This window comes from Monodelphis domestica, chromosome 2, assembly GCF_027887165.1.
Source record: "Monodelphis domestica isolate mMonDom1 chromosome 2, mMonDom1.pri, whole genome shotgun sequence".
NCBI classification, from domain to species: domain Eukaryota; kingdom Metazoa; phylum Chordata; class Mammalia; order Didelphimorphia; family Didelphidae; genus Monodelphis; species Monodelphis domestica.
In genome coordinates this window covers 110,448,402-110,466,224 of record NC_077228.1, presented here as the reverse complement: position 1 = coordinate 110,466,224, position 17,823 = coordinate 110,448,402, and the positions used below count along the sequence as shown (strand labels likewise).

The 17,823-nt window shown below is 46.5% G+C and overlaps 1 protein-coding gene across 3 annotated transcripts in view; it reads left to right on the top strand.

Moving 5' to 3' along the window:
• The first annotated feature begins 215 nt into the window (after positions 1-215).
• Positions 216-17,823, top strand: part of SLC45A3 (solute carrier family 45 member 3) — a 29,681-nt gene continuing 12,073 nt past the window's right edge. Inside the window, exons 1-2 of one of the 3 annotated variants that reach the window (XM_007481265.3) lie at positions 216-314; positions 17,143-17,558. In XM_007481265.3, the coding sequence (XP_007481327.1) occupies positions 17,387-17,558 (172 nt within the window). In that variant the 5' untranslated portion in view covers positions 216-314; positions 17,143-17,386. Of the gene's footprint in view, positions 315-815; positions 1,131-6,961; positions 7,222-17,142; positions 17,559-17,823 lie in introns of those variants that run through there. The other 2 variants (XM_007481266.3, XM_001371984.5) reach the window with 2 other exon arrangements.

The window sequence follows — 17,823 nt, the reverse complement described above, 5'->3', positions numbered from 1 at the left end:
CGCTGGTTTGATGGCCCTGAGTTATTATAGGGTCATGCCACAAGCTGTTACAGATGCAACAGTCTGGACCTTTCCCCTTTCTTCCCCTCTCTCCCTAGCAGCCCCACCCACACGCTAAGCCCCCTCCCTACACCTTTCCCCGCCTCTCGACTCGCCCCGCCCCCCTCGGAGGCCTCAGCGCGCATGCTCCCTCCTCCCGCAGTGTAACCTGGAGATTTAAAAGCCGCCGGCTGGCGCGCGTGGGGGGGTGGGGAGGGGGGCAGTTCTGCACGCGCCGCGCGGGGCCCCAGGTGACAGCCGTGCGCCAGGGCCAGGTAGGAATGCGCCTCGCGCTCTCTTCGGGGACAGGGTCTCCGGGCCGGAGGGGGAGTGGAAAGGGACGCCCCAGACTCCCGCGGAGGCGCGTGCTCTGCCCCCCGCGAGCTGGGGGGGCTGCTCCGCACCGCTGCCCCGCCGGGGAGTTGGAGGGAGTCCGCCGTGTTTGCAAGCAGCCGCCGGCTCCTCTGTTTGCGGAGGGCTGAAGCGAGAGTAGCACTGGGCGCCCTTGGTGCGCGGCCCCCCTCAGTGGAGAGCTAGGAGGCACCCCGGGTCCCGGACTCTCCAGGCCGGGCCGTGAGGGGGGGGGCGGAGGGGCGCCTCCCTGGGGACTGGCGCTGGCCGGCTGCACACTCGCTCCTGTTGCAACCTCCCGCGTCAGAGTTTTCTTTGGAAAGTTGCATTTATTTTCTTCTCTTGTTTCTGCCTCACCGGAAAGGGGGAGGATGAGTCACCGCGAGCGCTCATAGTACGGGGCACTGGGGGAGCTGGGGAAGGGGCTCGTTAGCCGCCCTCGAACTTCGCCGCGTCCCAGCAGCTGTAGGGGTCCCTTGCAGGCGAGTGCCTCTGAGGAGCTGACGCCCAGGGAGCACCTCTGGACGTACCACCTGGGAGAACGCACCCACCTGAGTGGAGAAGGGTACTCTACCTTAGGATCTTGCTCAGACTAAAGGGCCTCGGAGTGAGCCCAGCCGTTTGCTGAGCTTCGTGCTCCGTCTCTGGAAAAGGAGGTCCGAATGAGGGGATGCGAAGAGAAAGAAAACCGAGGAAACCCGGCCCCTGCTTGCCTCTGTGTCCGTGTAGGGATGGAGAAGGTATCAAGGAAGGGGCCCCGGGGCAGGTGCATCTGGCAAAGTGCATCCTGGAATCTTCTGCTCCCTGCGGACAGTCCCTTAGCCAGCTGGCTTTAAATTGGTTAAGAGGGTAGTTTTGGAGAGTCCTGCAGAAAGAGTTGGGGGGGGGGGATGTGTATGTGTGTGGGTGCTAGGCTTCACCTTTCTCCTTATTTTCAGCGGTGACCTGAGTAGGGTGAACTTTCATCTTTAACCCCCCCCCCCGCCCCCCCAGCCTCCACTTGCTATAGAGGACGACCCTTCCGCCCCACCTCACTGTGGTTATTGACCTCCTCACCCTTTCCCCTAGGGCTATCGGGTCCCAGAGGTGTGAGGTGTGCATTACCCTTTAAGGGGCTTGGAGTTGGGGGTGAGGAGGGGTTTGGCTTAGTGGGTACCTGGGTTGAGGGATCATCCTTCAGCTGTTGACACAGACTAAGAATAGCCCTGATACTGGGCTCGTTCTTACTCTTTCCCCTGGAAGAGGGTCAGAGCTTGTGAATCCACTTTTCTCCCAAACTGAGAGATGGCATTGGATGGGATTTCAAGAAAGAAGTTTCTGCCTATCTTGGATCTGGCTAACTTTAGAGAACCGTCAAGGTGTGCTCATTGGCTTCAGGAAGGAGGACTGATATCCTAATTGGGAATGTCCAAGGATTAGAAAGATTTGTGATGGGCAAAGGAGGCAATGAGAAACCTGAGGAAGTTAGAAGCAATCTTTTATTGTTTTGGCAATCTGGAATTGTTGAACTGACTAACTGGTCTGGCTAATTTGTACTATCACTTTTTTCCTTCCCCTCTACCTTCATCCCCAAACACATACTCTAATCTGGTTTTCCTTTCCTGAAGGAGGGTTCTGGGAGAATAAAGTTTGAGTCACCAGGATGAGTCTGGAGATAAAAATACAGCTGTGGATGAAAAATACAGCTGTGGAAGCACAGGGCCTCAATTTGAGTGTATGTGTATATGTGTGGCTGAGTTTTCCTATATACTCATGATACACGTGTAATGAGCTCTTTCCTTCTGTCTTCTCTGAGTAATGAGCAGGACTGAGGGAAAAAGGAAGAAATGAGAAATCCCAGAAGGGAAGTGGGAGGGGGAACAGAGCAGAGAAGTCTCTTTCCAGGTCACTTGAGCAGCTGAGGGATGAGTGGGGCTCTCTGGCTGGCACACCATTTTTATATGGATCAAATCTTCTTCCCACCCTTCACCTGGTTGTCTCTACTTTGGCACAGAACCCAGAGCTATATGCATATAATTAGTTGGTGTTCTAGGTTCTTTTAGGATTGGGTCTTCTGGCTAAAGCCTTGTGAACCCTGGTGTTACCTCACCCCCCTTACCCTTTTAATAATAACAGCTAGCTTCTAGGTGGTGAGAGGGATCAAGCTTTGGTCCTGGAGTCCAGAAGACTTTTTTTCCTGAGCTCAAATGCTGCCTCAGACACTTCCTAGCTATGTGACTCTGAGTGAGTCACTTAACCCTGTTTTCCTCAGCTTCCTCATCTGTAAAATGAGCCTAATAAGGAAATGGCAAATAACTCTAGTATCTTTGCCAAGAAAACCCCCAAAGGGTCACACAAGAGTTGGAGATATCTAAAAACAACTGAACAGCACCACCAACTAGCCCGAGGGACTGACCTTAGGAGCCCAGCTTTAATCCTTGGCCTAGCACAAATCTGGTTTAAATCTTTGCCACTTCTGGGTTCAGAGTCTGTGTTATAAAAGTAATCATGATGATAATGCTTTTTTTTTTGCGTTTAATGGTTTATATGTCTCTTGCATACATGATCTCATTCAAGGGGGAAGGGAATAAGCATTTATTAAGTACCTACTATGAGCCAGTGACTTTGCTAAGTGCGTTTTACAAATATTATTTCATTTGATCCCCACATCTATTCTGGGAGATAGGTGCTGTCATTATCTCTATTTTACAAATAAGGAAAGGCAAACAGAGGTTAAATGACTTGCCTAGGTTTACCCTGTTAGTGCCAGAGGCTCACATTTGAACTCAAGTCTTCTTGACTAGGGTCAGTGCTTTATCCACTGCCCAACCCAGTTGCCTCCTTTGAACCCCCTTTCCACACTGAGGGCTTAGGTGGTGGATGGAGAGCAGAGATGCTTAAGGGCCAAGTCTCTGGCTCTGCCCCAAAGGGACAGAACTTGATCTGTGTAACACCTCAAATACAGTGCACCTGAGTGTTGTTAATATGCACCTGAATGCTCAAGGACTTTTGCAGATGATATAGGTGAGGGCTCTTTGTGGTCGTATCATCATCTTTCAGTCAAGAAATTCTGTTGTTTTTTTTTTTAATTTTATCTAATGATAAATTCTGTCTTCCTGTCTGATGATGTCTTTTTTTTTTTAAGTAAAGATTCTTTTTTCTGCACAAGCTCCACAGCCTCATACAATTTATTCTTCAGGACTGTTTGGTCACCTGTAAAATGAAAGGGGTGAGCTCAGTGGGCTAGTTTTGGGGTAAGCAGAAAGAGCATTGATTTGGAATCCCAGGATATAGGTTTGAATCTGTTCTATTATATAGCCTTGGGCAAGTTACTTTATGCCTTCTATTCCATCATTTTCATCTCTAAAGTGAATTAGTCAGACTAGATAGTGTTAATAGGTCCTTCCAGCTCTAAAAGTTTGTGATTCAAACCTCTGTGCCTCAGTTTCCTTTTCTGTCCTGATTAAACTGGGCTCAAGCCATCATGTAGAATTGTGAGATGGATAAAATAACCTTATTTCCAGTAACATATTTATAACACTCTCTCTCTCTCTCTCTCTCTCTATATATATATATATATATATATATATATATATATATGCATATATGTATATATACACACACACACATATACATAAAATCATGCATGAGAGGGAAGGAACTCCCTTGCTGTCTCTTCCCTAGTTATCCCTTCATCTCTGCTACTCTTTCTCATGTCCAGAATTAAAACTCAGTCTTACTTTCTTCTAACAACCAGTGGCTCTGATCCCAGTGATGTGAGGGTGGGGACTGGACCAGTTGGTGCCAGCTCCCGTTCTCTGAATGTTGGTACCACTGCTCCCAGCAATAGAAATATATGTGTTGAGCTTTGTCCAGTGTATTAAGTATGCCTGGGGTGGAGGGTGGGGAGAGCTGGGAATGTTACTTGTGTGGGGTTGGTTACAGAACCCTTACTCCCCTCTGTCTTGGTCTGTTCATCCTCTGCTATAACCCTCAGGGAGGGAGGATCCTGACTTAGGAGGACTTGGTGCTTCTGAATTGGGACCATCCCAAACTGTTCTAGCTAGGGAGTGGGATTGAGCCAGAAGACAAGGAGACCATCTTCTTCTTTTCCAGGGTCTCCCTCACTTCCAAAGATCAGTTCCTTTCTGTCTAGATGCCCTAATAAATGGGAATGGTTCCTACAGCAACTATCTCTTTCCCTTTTCTTCCACCACACACCGTGTTGTTTCTTCTCTATGCCTCTTATCACAGGCGTACTTTGAGCTGGTAAACATCACAGGAAACCAAGCAGTCACTCACTGCTCTTACCGAAAAGGAGAGTCCAAACTAGCTTTGGAAGGCAATCCTCCTCTTTACCAGCTGGGCTTGTACTGGGCAAAGAAGCAGCTGAGAAATCACAGTACTCTAGATCTGTCCCTGCCCTCCATCCCAAGTACTTCTGTAAGGATTAATTGTCAGATATGGTATCAGATACAAGATATGTTAGCCTCCTGAATGCCAAACGTTGTGTTAGGTACACAAAGAACAGTAAGATATAGTAATTGCTCTCAAGGAACTTGGAGGAGACAAGGTTAATGCACCTGAGGGAACAGTCAGTGTGCCTTTAGGGACCAAATGATGTGGTAACTTTTAAAAGTTCTAGGGTTCAGAGGTGAGATGAATAGGACTGGTATGATCAGGAAATGTTCCAGAGGAGTTTGGATTTAAATTTAAAGGATGGGGAGCATTTGGATAAAATAGGGCAGGGAGGCATCAGAGAACATAATGAGAAATTTTAAAAGATGCCCCCATTTATCTACCCACAACTGCGAACAGACAATGGTGGTGATAATAATACTCCTTTAAACTTGTATAGTAAGCTACTCCCCTCTTCCCCCAAGTATTCACTTGATTTATGATAATCCTGTGAGTTAAAAAAGGCAGGTATCATTATTTCCACTTCACAGGTGAGTACTTTTGACAGCTATTGGTCCAGTGGCTAGAGCAGCCCTGGAGTCAGAAAAACCTGAGTTCAAATTTGTCCTTAGACGCTTACTAGCTGTGTGACCATGGACAGGTTACTTAACCGCTGTCTACTTCACTTTCTTTAATTGTAAAAAATAGGCATTATAGTAGTTTCTGTCTTCCAGGATGTTGTGAGGATCAAATTAGATACTGTTTGTAGAGCCCTCGGCACAATACCTGGCATGTAGTAAGTAGGCTCTACGTAAATGCTAACTATTGTTACCACCATTATATTGAGGCTCAGAGTATGATTTGTTGTTCAGTACTGTGACTCTTTGTGACCCACTGACATAGCACACCAGGCCCTTCTGTCTTCTAATATCTTTCCAAACCTGTCCATGTGCATGTTTGTTGTTTCCTTGACATAATCTATCCATCTCAATCTCTGCTGTTCCCTTCTTCTTTTGCCTTAATCTTTTCCAACATCAGGGATTTTCCAGGGAATCTTCTCATTATGTGGAAAGTTTGATGCCTCAGCTTCAGTATTGGACCTTTTGGTGAAAAGTCTGACTTAATTTCTTTAAATATTGACTGGTTTTATCTCTTTGCACCAGTGAGCTCTCAAAAGTCTTCTCCAGAACCAGAGTGTCAACATTTCCTTATAGTCCAACTCTCACAGGCATTCACTGCTACTGGAAAAAACCACAGGTTTGACTTATTCACACCTTTGTCAGCAAGGTGATATCTGTGCTTTTTTAGTATGCTTGCCCAGGATCATATGACTTGTTAGTAGTAGACCTATAATTAGAACTTGGGCCTCCTGACTCCTAGTCTTGTTTTCTTACTATCTCACTGGATCAGTATTGGTCTTCCCTCCATCTGTGCAGATGACCCTCCATCTATACATAACTTTGGTCCATGCTCTCTCATCATTTTGTTTCTGGGCACCTTTTTTGAATTCTCTTGGATATGGAGCATAAAGGCTATTCATTTTTCACTCTTCCCTCTCTCCTCTGATATTTCTCTAATGTTATCCTTTACCTTGACTCTTCCTGTCTGATACCTTATTGGTCATTTGTAGCCTGCTAATGCCATCTAGATACCACTTTGAATACTTAAAAAAATTATCTATACCTCATCTCGTTAAAGTAATGATATTGTTTAGTCCAGCACTCCTTCCCCCACGATACGTGGTTTTGTACCCTACCACAATGCACAGGTTTCTGGTATAATCTCTTTGGAAACAGAAAAAAGGATCTTTTCCAGGTGTGTCTGATTCTTTGTGACCCCATTTGGGGTTTTCTTGGCAAAGATACTGGAGTGGTTTTTGCTATTCCTTCTCCAGCTCCTTTTACAGATGAGGAAACTGAGGCAAATAGGGTTAAGTGACTTGCCCAGGGTAATAAAACTAGTCAGTGTTGGAGGCCAGATTTGAACTTGAGAAAGGAAGATGAATCTGCTGACTCTGGGTGAGGCACTCCATCCACTTCACCATCTAAATGCTCCCCAGTACTTGGAGACTTGAATATGTCGCCACGTTCTTCCAGGTGGGTGTTGATGGGCTTGAGTGGGAAAACAAAGATTCAGAGGATTTCAATAGCTCCCGAAGGGCCGATAGTTATGGGGTAGAATCTCATGACAGCTGTCCTAGGCCCTAGCCTACCTCCTATTGGGAGATGGTGGGAAAGAACCTAGAGTATGTCTCTCTTTAAGGATTCTCCACCCACCCTTGGAGTGAGTTCTAACTGAAGTCCTGTTGAATGCCAAATGATTCTAAATGGAACTGGGCTTAGAATCAGAGAATTTTAGAGCTGGAAGGGACCTTATTAAAGATCACCCAGACTCTTCTGTTGACTTGAGCAAGTCACCCTCTCTGAACGTTAGTTTACTCATCTGTAAAGTGAGGTGGGTAACATCCACCCCATTGGGAGATCAAGGATGTGAAATGGCTTTGGAAGCTGTAAATGCCCTGTGTGTGTAAGGGGTTATTATCCCTCCTGCCCAACCCCTCATTTGACAGCCCTCTCATTTAGTTCCAATCCTGTGCTCTCTCTCTGGACAGCGTGACCTGTGAATTGACTCATCGGACCAGCTCCATGGCAGGTTCCTGGAGTAGATCTTCCCCCTTCAGGTGGGGGAGGTGTGGAAGGGCACCAGGATGTCCTTCCTGGGAAATGATGAGAGACTGGCCCTATGGGTGTTCAGGTTTCACATGGGTGGGTAAGTGGAGAACTTCAGGCTGTTTGTGTTTGTGTGACACAGAGAGAGAGAGAGTTGGGAACTGCCACTGTGGCCTTCAGGGTAGTTTTCTCTCTTGCATAAATGGAAAAAGCACTTGGCTACTGACCTCTTCTGGGAAAAGAGCCCAGCTTTAGAGGGAGGGAGTGGAGGGGGGGGTTCTGCCCCCAGATGTCCTTTCTCCCCCTCCCCCCAAGAATTCCAAGTACCCTTTGACCCTTAGCATTATATTGGTGCCTGAGCAGAGAGTAGTAGACAGGTGATGGGGAGGTAAGCCAAGACCAAGGAGAACCCCTCTCTCAACTCGTTGTCTCCCTTCACCAGTCCTCCTTCTCTTGCTCCCATAGCATAGCTCCGTGGCTGAGCCCTTCAAAGTGCCCAGTCCATGAAGACTTCCCCGCCGGCCTCCCTTCCCATGGGAGGGGAGGGAGCAGTGTCCAGGACCTCAGGCTTCTTGGCCAGCTGGTGGCTGGAGGCTATCTGCTCCATCCAACCTCTAGGACTGGCCTGAGACTCCCCACATCCTCCTAGGCTGGGAGCCACGGGAAGTGAATGGAGGAGGAAAGGGGGGAGTGGACATTTTTGTCATTTTTGATGTTGGGGAAGCCTCCGATCCTTTTTGGGGGGAGTGGGGAGGAGTTGGAAGGCCCTTGGGGTAGGAGAAAGGCAAAGACTTTGTCTTTCTTTTCTATCCCTTCTTTTTTCAGCTTTTACCACTCATTTCTAGGCAGAGGGAGAAACTGAGGTAGGGGGTTCTGTGTGTGGTTTTAGGGCTCTGGAGACCCTGACTCAATCTGACTTCCTAAAGTAGTCTGAATTCTGAGGGTGTCTAGTACCGAAGTATGACTTATGTCCCCATCTTAATCTCATCACCTCTTGGCTTCTGTTTAGAGCAGTGACCAAGGAGGGAGAACCGAGGAGCCGGGAAGGCCCCTGCCACCCTCCCCTCAGACCTTCCCCAGCATTTGTTTCCTTTGAGGGGCTGGGTTTGGGCTCTCAGACAGGGCGACAAAAGCAACTTTCCTCCAAGCTGCTGCCACCTGTTGGGTTTTCACACATCGAGGGGGAGGGGAGGGAGGCAGGCAATCCGATGCCCTTTTCCCAGTGGCTCTTGTGTCCTCTTCTCCTCTCTCTTCAGCCCCAAGGATTCCCTTTGCTCTTGACAGGGCCCAGGAGCAGGGGGGTGGGGGGTCAGTGGGAGGCTGGGAGCAGCTGGAAAGGGGAGCATTGAGTGGGAAGGGGCCGGTGCTGGCAGGCGGGGGGAGAGTTTGATGGATTACTTTGCAGGCCGGGAGGCTTTTCCCTAATCCCCCTTTGTATCCCGGCCTGCAGCCCCCTCGCTCTCCCCTGACAGGCCGCTGAGCAGAAGCCTCCCTGTCCCTGGCGAAGAAAAGGCAGCTCAGCGGGGTGAACGCTAAATCCCCAGCCTCCGAACCCTGGAAGGGGGCGGGGAAGGAGGCGGTGTGTGGTGCTTTTGAAAAGGGGGGCCCTTTTTGGCAGTGTAGGGTGGGGGGTTTATCTCTTCTTGGGGTGGCTGTTTGGGGGCTAGAATGAGGTTTAGAGTTGGAAGTCCAGCCCTACTGTGAAGTGGCCTGAGGAGCCTAGGGGAGGGGGGTGGGAGGTGGGGAGGGTCTAGCTGTCCAGAGGCCAGCTGCTTTTCTGGACAGAACATTGAACGTGGAGCTGGATGACCTTGGACAAATCACTTCACCATTCACAAACTCTAAGCTTCCCCACCTGTAAAAAGGACACCATAATATGTGGACCACCAACTTTTCTAAACCTTAAATCACTTTATAAAATGGGAGCCGTTACTTAGAGATCACTGCCAATGGATTGGACTTCTGCTGGCCGAGGCTCTCTGCCACAGAGAATTTTTATTGTGGAGTGAGTTTCTTGGTTGTTTTTTTGTTTTTTTGTTTTTGTTTTTGGAGGGGGGTGAAGTGAGTAGGGTAAGAAAGAGAAATTGGAGAGAGAGCCTTGTAGAGAGCTCCCTCAAGGGAGGACTTTCAGAGGGGCAATGACTCAAGGAATCTCTTGGGTTAGTTAGGACTGGTCAGTTTTCCCTTCCCTTTTCTTTTCCTGGAGCCCTAGGCTCTGACTCTGGCTTCCCTTGATGTTTCCCCCTCTTCTCCCATCCCCACCCTTCCATGTCCCTGGGGTCCCATCCCTACCCCTCCAAGTCCCTGGAAAATGGGAGAGGGCAGTAGCTGTCCAGTTGGAACTCTCCCCCTCCTTTTCGTTACTTTAGGACCCTTCCCCTTAAATTTTACAGAAAGAGAGGGTGAAGGGAAGAAAGCCCTTTTCCACTGTGATCGCACAGAGAGGTGTCCTGGCACAGGGTGCCCGAGGCTTGGAGCTGGGGATTGCCCATTTGATGTGTCTTGGGGAAGGAAGGCTTTGGAAGACCCAGGGTCCAGGAATGGCACCCTATGTATACAGTCTTCTTTCCTTCCCATCCCTCTGGCCACTTCAGCTTTTATTTCTGCTACCCGCCTGTCCTGTCTAAGTTCAGCAAAGCAGTTGTGTTTCAGAAAGCCTTCAATGACCTCTTTTTACCTGTCCACACATCCCTAGGGCTACATAGGCTTTCTTCCTCCCCCCTGCTCTGACACTACATTTTGAAGTTTTAGAAAGTTTAGATCCATCGTATTCCCTTTACCCAGTGACCTTTCCTCATTCTCTGGTTGAAGATACAGGGGAGGAAGGTTTAGTTGGGGAAATCCAGTCGAAGAGGATCTCTTTAACTGAATGGTGAATTGAATGGGCGAGTCTCCCCACACTGCTAGCTTCCTCCTCCTCTCCTTTCCTTGTGACCTGGTTCTTGGGGGGAGACCAGAGGTCCTGATGCTTGGAGCAAGAGACCGTGGAGGCCAAGGCTTCTTTATTTCTCACTTGGTTGTCCTTTGGTCTCTCTGGCCCTCAGTATTCCCCCCTCCTCCCCCCTCAGAGTAGAGGAAGTTGCTGTGTAGACCAGGAGGTGCTGTGTGTTTGGTGGTGGTGGTGGCAAGCAGCAGAGGTGCAAGATTTTGGAGTAGAAAATTTCTTTCCGGGCCTTTTTTTTGGCCCCCTCAGGGCTCCATGAGCCTGGGGAAACTGTATTTGGAAGGGATGGGGCTTTAGGATGTCTAGATGAGCAGGCTAGACAATGGAAATTCTCTTCTTTCCCCCCTGGTCAGCCAGATTCTCTCCCTTCCTGTTCTGTCTCTTCCCACCCCAGGCCAGCCCACCACCTCCCTTTACCCCACTTCTTCCCTCCTTCCTCTCCAGGTGAAAGCCTGAGTTGGTTGTCTTCCTGTTGATCTTTTGTTTGCCAGATGGGCAGAGCATTACAAGGGAAGCCAGGCAGCTGCATTTGAGACAGAAATAGTCTCTGAGGCTAAGAGAAAGGGGCAAGGAGTTAGATGAATGAGTCCTTAGCCCCCTATTTTCAAACTGAGAATGCTGGCTCATAAAATGGAGGTGCTTAATGAGTAACCATGGAGAAGCACATGGATTGTGGGGCTAGGGAAGTTGGGAACTGGCTAAATACTAAGCTTGGAATTTATTTCTGTATCTCTCTGCCTAGCCTAACTGGAGTTCCTGAACTAGACAGTGACTGTTCAGGGCCCAGACTTAGTTTGGAGAGGCAGGGAGTGATGTGTACAAGTAGATCTATCTATTTGGGGGGAGCTTGGAGCTCCTTGGTTCCAGTTTATTTGTTCCATTTGCAAAAAACAAACCAAATAACTCCAGAACTGGAAAAAGACCATACTTATTAGCTAAATCCTTGAACTCTTTATCTACGAGCATTCTTGCCTCTTCTGGAGAAGGACAGGGCTTGACCCATTGATTTTTACTACTGACAGGTCCAACCTGACCTCTGGGGCACCTAGGGTTACCAGAATTTTTTTTAATACTTCCCATAAACCACCAAAGACAAGATAGTTAATTTTTTTAAAACTAGGAAATAAAAAGAAAATGGCATAAAACAAGATGGCAAATGTTTAATAAATGTTGAATAATTGGAGTGACTGGCCCTCTAGATCAATAGATTGTTAGAACTGGAAAAGACCTTAGAGAATGAATTCCATTGGGGCAGGGTTATTTTTATTTTATTTGGACTCTGTTTTCCCATTGCTTAGAATGGGTGCCTAGCACAAAATAGGTACTTAAATAAATGCCTTTTAAATTTAGACAGGGGTTTTTAACCTGTGTGTGTATGTCCATCCATGTTTCATGGATCATTAGGTAGTTTGGTGAATTCATATGGAACTACCTCTTTTTCAGAATAATTTAAAAAATCATAATGAAAGAAAATGTTAAATTTAAGAGATTAGTGAAAGTAAAGGTGTATTTTTTTTCCAGTTCAAGTTCACTAATGCCTGAAAAAAAAAAAGGTATGGGAACCTCAAGTTATAGTGAAGGCCAGCCTCCCCTTTTAATTTTCTTTTTTTTTTTAATTCCTCCTTTTCCACATGAAAAAAAAAATGGGGCTTGAAGTAGTCAAGTGACCTAGCCAAGATCATACAACTAGTTAATGGCAGAGTATCCAATCTAATCCATAGTTTAAGAGCCATCCAGTCCCCACCCCCCATTTTTTTCTAGATAAAGAATGACTGAGATATTTGGTTTTTTCCCCAGATAGGAAACTGAGGAAGAGGCAGGATTTGAATTCTGATCTTCCTGATTTATAAATCTTGCACTCATCCTACCAAAAAAGTGAGAGAGACTAGAAAAGAGAAAGAGAAAAGAAAGTAATTTGGGGTAGCAATGGAGTACCTCTGAGGTTGTCATAGACTCATCATTTGCTTATCCCTTCTAAAAGGCTCAGTGAGACTGAGCAAAGGGGCCTGACTTGGGTACCTACACTGAGGAATGTCATTCGATCTTTGCCTTGATGGTAGGATCAAAAAAGAAAAAAAGTCCCTTTGGAACTAAAAATCATGGCTTTGAAGAGATTGAGAGGGCGGGCTCGGCAACCAGAGAACTGTGGGGTACAGAAGCGGGGCCAGGATTGTGTCTCCTTTCCTACTTGACTCTTCAATGAGATCTTCACCTGGCCCAATCCCCGGGGAGCTAGGTACAGAACGTGGGGGCAGGGAGGGATAGGGGCAGGTAGCATTCCCTTTCTCCGACTCTTTTGTGGGTGAGGAGGCTCCTGCCCCAAGCTCCAAGTGCCCCCCTCCCCCCAAGGGCTGAGGACCTAGCTGGGTGCAGCTGTGGTGGCAGAGAGCATGGCCGAGAACGAGGAAGGTGGGGTGATTAATGTTTGTTGGAGAACGGCAATTAATTTTACGTAGCAGAGAGTTGGGGGGGGGGGTGAGTCTGGCTGTGGGTGGTGCTAAGGTTGGCAAAGCTTCTGTTTGCCCAAGGAGGGTCAATCCCTGGGAAATAGGAAACAGGTGAGTCCCTCGGGCCCTTCCCTGTTGTCAGAATAGGTGGGTGGGGGAGCTGACCCACCACGTCAGCTTCCTGGAGCCAGGACCCCTGGCTGCAAGGGCAGCTGCACCCTGCCTCCTTTCTCTGAGGGTTGGGTGGGAGGACGGGGGAGAAATCCAGAGCAGTGATGCTCAGGGTTGGTGTAGATACATCCATCTTTTGGAAAATCTGAGAGAAGATTCTTTTCTTTTTTTTAAACCTTTACCTTCTGTTTTAGAATCAGTGCTGTGTATTGGTTCCAAGGCAGAAGAGCAGTTAAGTGACTTGCCAAGAGAAGGGGGTGCTTACTCTGCCTTTGTGACGCGGGCAAGTTCGATAATCTGAAACAAATTCTTCCCTCCCTCATCCATCTAGTCACTTGGTTATGGTTTGGACTCCCCTCTGAGGTTTCAAAGGAGGAAGGAAACTGGTAGTATATATGAATTCTCAGCCCAGTCTTAGGTCTCTCTACAGCCCCTTCTTCTGGCATTCGTTCATTCAGAATTTATTAATCACCCACTTTCTGTAAGACACTTTACTAGGCACCCAGGGGTACAGAAATAAAATGAAATCCAGTCTTTGTCTTCAAGTTGTTAAAAACTCCATTGAAAGGGGAAGGTTGTGGATGAAGTATCTACACAGAAAAGTACATGGTGGCTTGAGGAGGGGGAGAGAGCATTAACCTCTAAAATGGTCAGGAAAGGCCTCCGCAGGAGGGGACAACTCTCACCGGGAGCTTCAAGAAGCTGTGTCATGTGCAGCAGCCACACTCCAGTAAGACCATCCCTATGCTGGCTCAACCAGGGTGAGGGTAACTGACATCTTCAAAGCCTTCAGGGAGTTAGGAGGATGTCTGCCCTGAGGATGTGAGGGATCCTCAGTGGAAATTCAGACAGATGACCACAGTTCATTCCATTGACTGAAGCAGGCACTGTGGAGTCCTTAAGAGGCCACATACCAAGGTCATCCCCTGAGGCTGATGGCTTTGTGCCCCTCTGCCTCACTTAAATCCAACACAGCAAGATATCAACCACCCTTGGGATATCTTTGGACTTCTTCTGAAACAAAGGGTCAGCAACAACATGGAAGCTAGGCTTGGAAAGAAGCTAGACTCTGAGTCACAGAGGGAAGGAGGGGAGGGCTTTCTAAGCAAAGGGGATTGTGGGCAGGAGAGAGAGAATGGTGAATTAACTTAACGAAGAAGAGTAAGATGAAATAAGTCTAGAAAGGCTAGTAGACTGGTACCAGACTAGAGTTTGTATTTTATCTTATAGGAGATAGGGAAACTGGAGATCCTTGGCCAGGGGAGTTAAGTTAGTTACATGGTTGGATCTGTGCTTTAGGAATATAATTTTGTCAACTATGTGGCATATGGATTAGAGAGGGGAAAGACTTAATACAAGGATACCATTTAGGAATCTTTGTAACCACTAGTTGATTTTGGGTAAGTCATATTCTCTCTCCTCCTTCCCCCTCTCCCTTTCTCCTATTCTCCACCACCGCATTCAAATTCAAACCAAAGCTAGTGTTCTGTAGCTTTTAAAAAAATATTGACTTATTTTCATTATTTCCAAATTACATGTAAAAACATTTTAACATTTATATTTAAAAGTTTTGAGTACTAAATTCTCTTTTCCCCTCTTCCCCTCCCCCTCTCCCATTCCCCACCACCACAATGTCAAACCAAAGCAAGTGTTCTGTAGCTTTTAAAAAATATTTACTTATTTTAATTTATTTCCAAATTACATATAAAAACATTTTAACATTTATATGTTATATGTCTTTTTGTGTCTCTTTGTGCCTCCCTGTGTGTATCTCTATGTGTCTTTGTCTCTCTCCCTCTCCTATTGAACTAAATAACCTTTGTGGTCTTTGCCAGTTCTAAATCTGTGATCCTCTGAGGATGTTGCAGTAATTCAGGTGAAAGGTGAGGGTAGCCTTGTCAGTGGAGAGAAAGGAGAGACTCCATTCATATTGTAGAGATCTGAGGGGTAAGAAAGATAGAAGAGTTAACTCTGAGTTTGAGGTTGTGAACATGAGTAACTAGAAGGACACTGATGTCATCAGTAAAAGTAAAGTTTAGGGGAAAGACAGTTTTGAAATATAATGAGTTGTGTTTTGTATATTTGAGTTTCATTCTCAAATTAACTAGCATCAATTAAGTGCCCTGCTGTGTGCAATGCACAGGGATAGGTGATTTACTTACTCTTTCCAGATAGAAAATCCTTTGACTTTAGGATCCATCATCAAGGGTCCTATAGGTTCAGAGGGGCTAAGTGATGTGTATGAGTAGGTGGCTTTCTGGGTTTGAGTTCTCCTTTGGGAAGTCTTGGAACACCTACTCCATGCTCATCACTTGGGGATGCAGGAGAAGGTTAAGAAAGAAGCTCCTTGAGATGTTATTTCTAGTTAGTGGAAATAAATGTGTTAACTGAGACATGAGCTCTCAATCGTTTTGTACAGATTTCATAATCAATAGGAATTCAAAGGAGAATCTCAGCTTCGGTTTTTAAATCTTTGTAAGTTTAGGCAAGTCTGTAAGATGTGAGAATTGGTCTGAGTCTAATTAGATTTTTGAGGGCCAGAGGAGGGACTTGGAGGGACTGGAATTTGAACTGGACCTTGAAGGATAGGTATTACTGGGGAATATATATATATATATGCCCTTTCCCCTCACTTCCTCCCCCTATCCCCAGCTAGGGAGGGTGGCCCAGCTTCAGATTTTATGAAGTCCTTCAGGTCCCCCAATGTTCCTGATTATTTTCCCCTTTTATTGGTCCTAAAACAGTTGGCACCTGTCTAGAATGTTGGGTGCACACAGTAGAATGTGTGGTGGGTGGCCAGTGATGGTGACTCAGCACAGAGATGGTATTAGGAAAGCAAAAGAGGTGGATTCCTTAAGGGGAACTCCTGCAGAGAACAAATGTTTTTCTGGTGGCTCCTGGTCTGATTAGGAACTGACTGGAAGAGGAGGGCACTGTGCCAGACTTGGGGATATGGGCATCACAGGTGTAATTAGGTTGTGTGGTTGAGACCAAGCCCCTAGGAACAGCTCATTGTGGGAATGTTTTCTTCCTCATTAAAACCACTTCCCCCAGAGACATTTTAAGGTGTTTTAACTGAACAGTATAAAATCAAGGCATCCCCAAACCCCAGTATCTTCTCTGTTGTTCAACCTGGACCACCTCTTCTTTTGGGGGAGAACAACAAAGGGGCTCAGTGCTAGGGGGAGAGAAATAAGAAATGCTGCCTACTGTCATAAAAAGGGCTCCAAAGCAATCTAGCTTTGGAAAATAAAAATTGATGGGAGGTTAAAAGTTCAAGAGGAGTCCACACCAAACCCAAGCCCATGGAGCATTTCAGAGGTGGGGGTGGAACATGGAAATGGGTAGGGCATAGAGAACTGGGAATTCAATAACTTTCTCTGTTCCATAGGAAATCCAAGCCAGAAAATAATTACAAACCATTTCTCTTTGAATGTGGAATATATTGTGGTTTTTTTTTTTTTGTGGTAACTGGTTTGTCTTGTTAATGATGGCAGTCTTAGGCTAACATTAAAATATATTGCCCTATTCTGATGGGTGGATGGTGAAGAGGGTGCTTGGGAATCAGCTCGAGTGCACACACACACACACACACACACACACACACACACACACTCACACTCACACTCTACTGTGTGCCAGTCACTGCTAAACAATTTATAAATATTGTCTCATTTGACCCTCTCAACAGCACTGTGAAGTATATGCTATTATGATAAAGTTGAAGAAACTGAATCAGAGGTTAAATGACTTGTCCATGGTCACACAACTGGTGTCACACAAGTCAGATTTGAACTCGTGTTCTTGTCTCCAGACTTAAGACTACTATACCACCTTTGATGCCTTAGAGGCAAGGGAGGCCAACTTGGAATAAAATACTTGATATAGATTGAGTTCTTAATCTAAAGTCTGTAAACTTTAAAAAATATTTTGATAGCTCTATTCTAATTGGTTTCTTTTATAATCCTATATATCTTATGCATTTAAAAATAATATTCTAAGAGGGGATCCATAGACTTCACCAGACTGCCCAAGGTATCTGTGATGCACTAAAAAAATCATTTAAGAAACTCTCCTGGTATAGATGGTCAAAAGTGGACTCCCAAGGTCTAATGTTCCATGTATATCCTGGTCTGTCTCCTAGGGTCAAGATTGCTAAGATGTGCCCACATCGAGGAATTGTTTTGCTACTGGACACTTGTCACAGTCAAGGAAACTGAGCCTGAATCAGGGTGACAGGAGAGATGAGGGGTTCCTGCATGAGCCAGAGGCAGCTGGGAGCTGAGCACCAGAGGATAGGTCTTGGGACCTGGAGTATAGCTGAGTCTTGCTTCTGCTGTGTCATCTGATTCACAGTCCCCACATTGTCCAAGTTTTCCTGGCTGGTCATGGCCCAGAAACTGTGGGCAACCCGGCTGCTCCGGCACCGGAAAACCCAGCTGCTGTTGGTCAATCTGCTGACCTTTGGCCTAGAAGTCTGTCTGGCTGCAGGGATCACCTATGTGCCACCTTTGCTACTGGAAGTTGGGGTGGAAGAGAAGTTTATGACGATGGTCCTGGGTAAGTTACCTTCCACATTATTTTCTATTCCTTCCTGCTGGTCCTTTTTTAATTCCCAAACTTCATCATGGCCTTGTTTTCCCTACCTAATCTAGAGGGATATCCTAGAGGGAACAAGGACATTTGGGCTTCCTGATGAGGGCACTAGGCTTTCTAGGAAGATTTTATGCTGTTCTCCTGCCTAATGGGTGAGTTATGCCATTATGTCCATTCTGGCAGAGGGGTAATCCTAGTTTGGAAAAGACTTTTGGGAGAGGGAAGAATT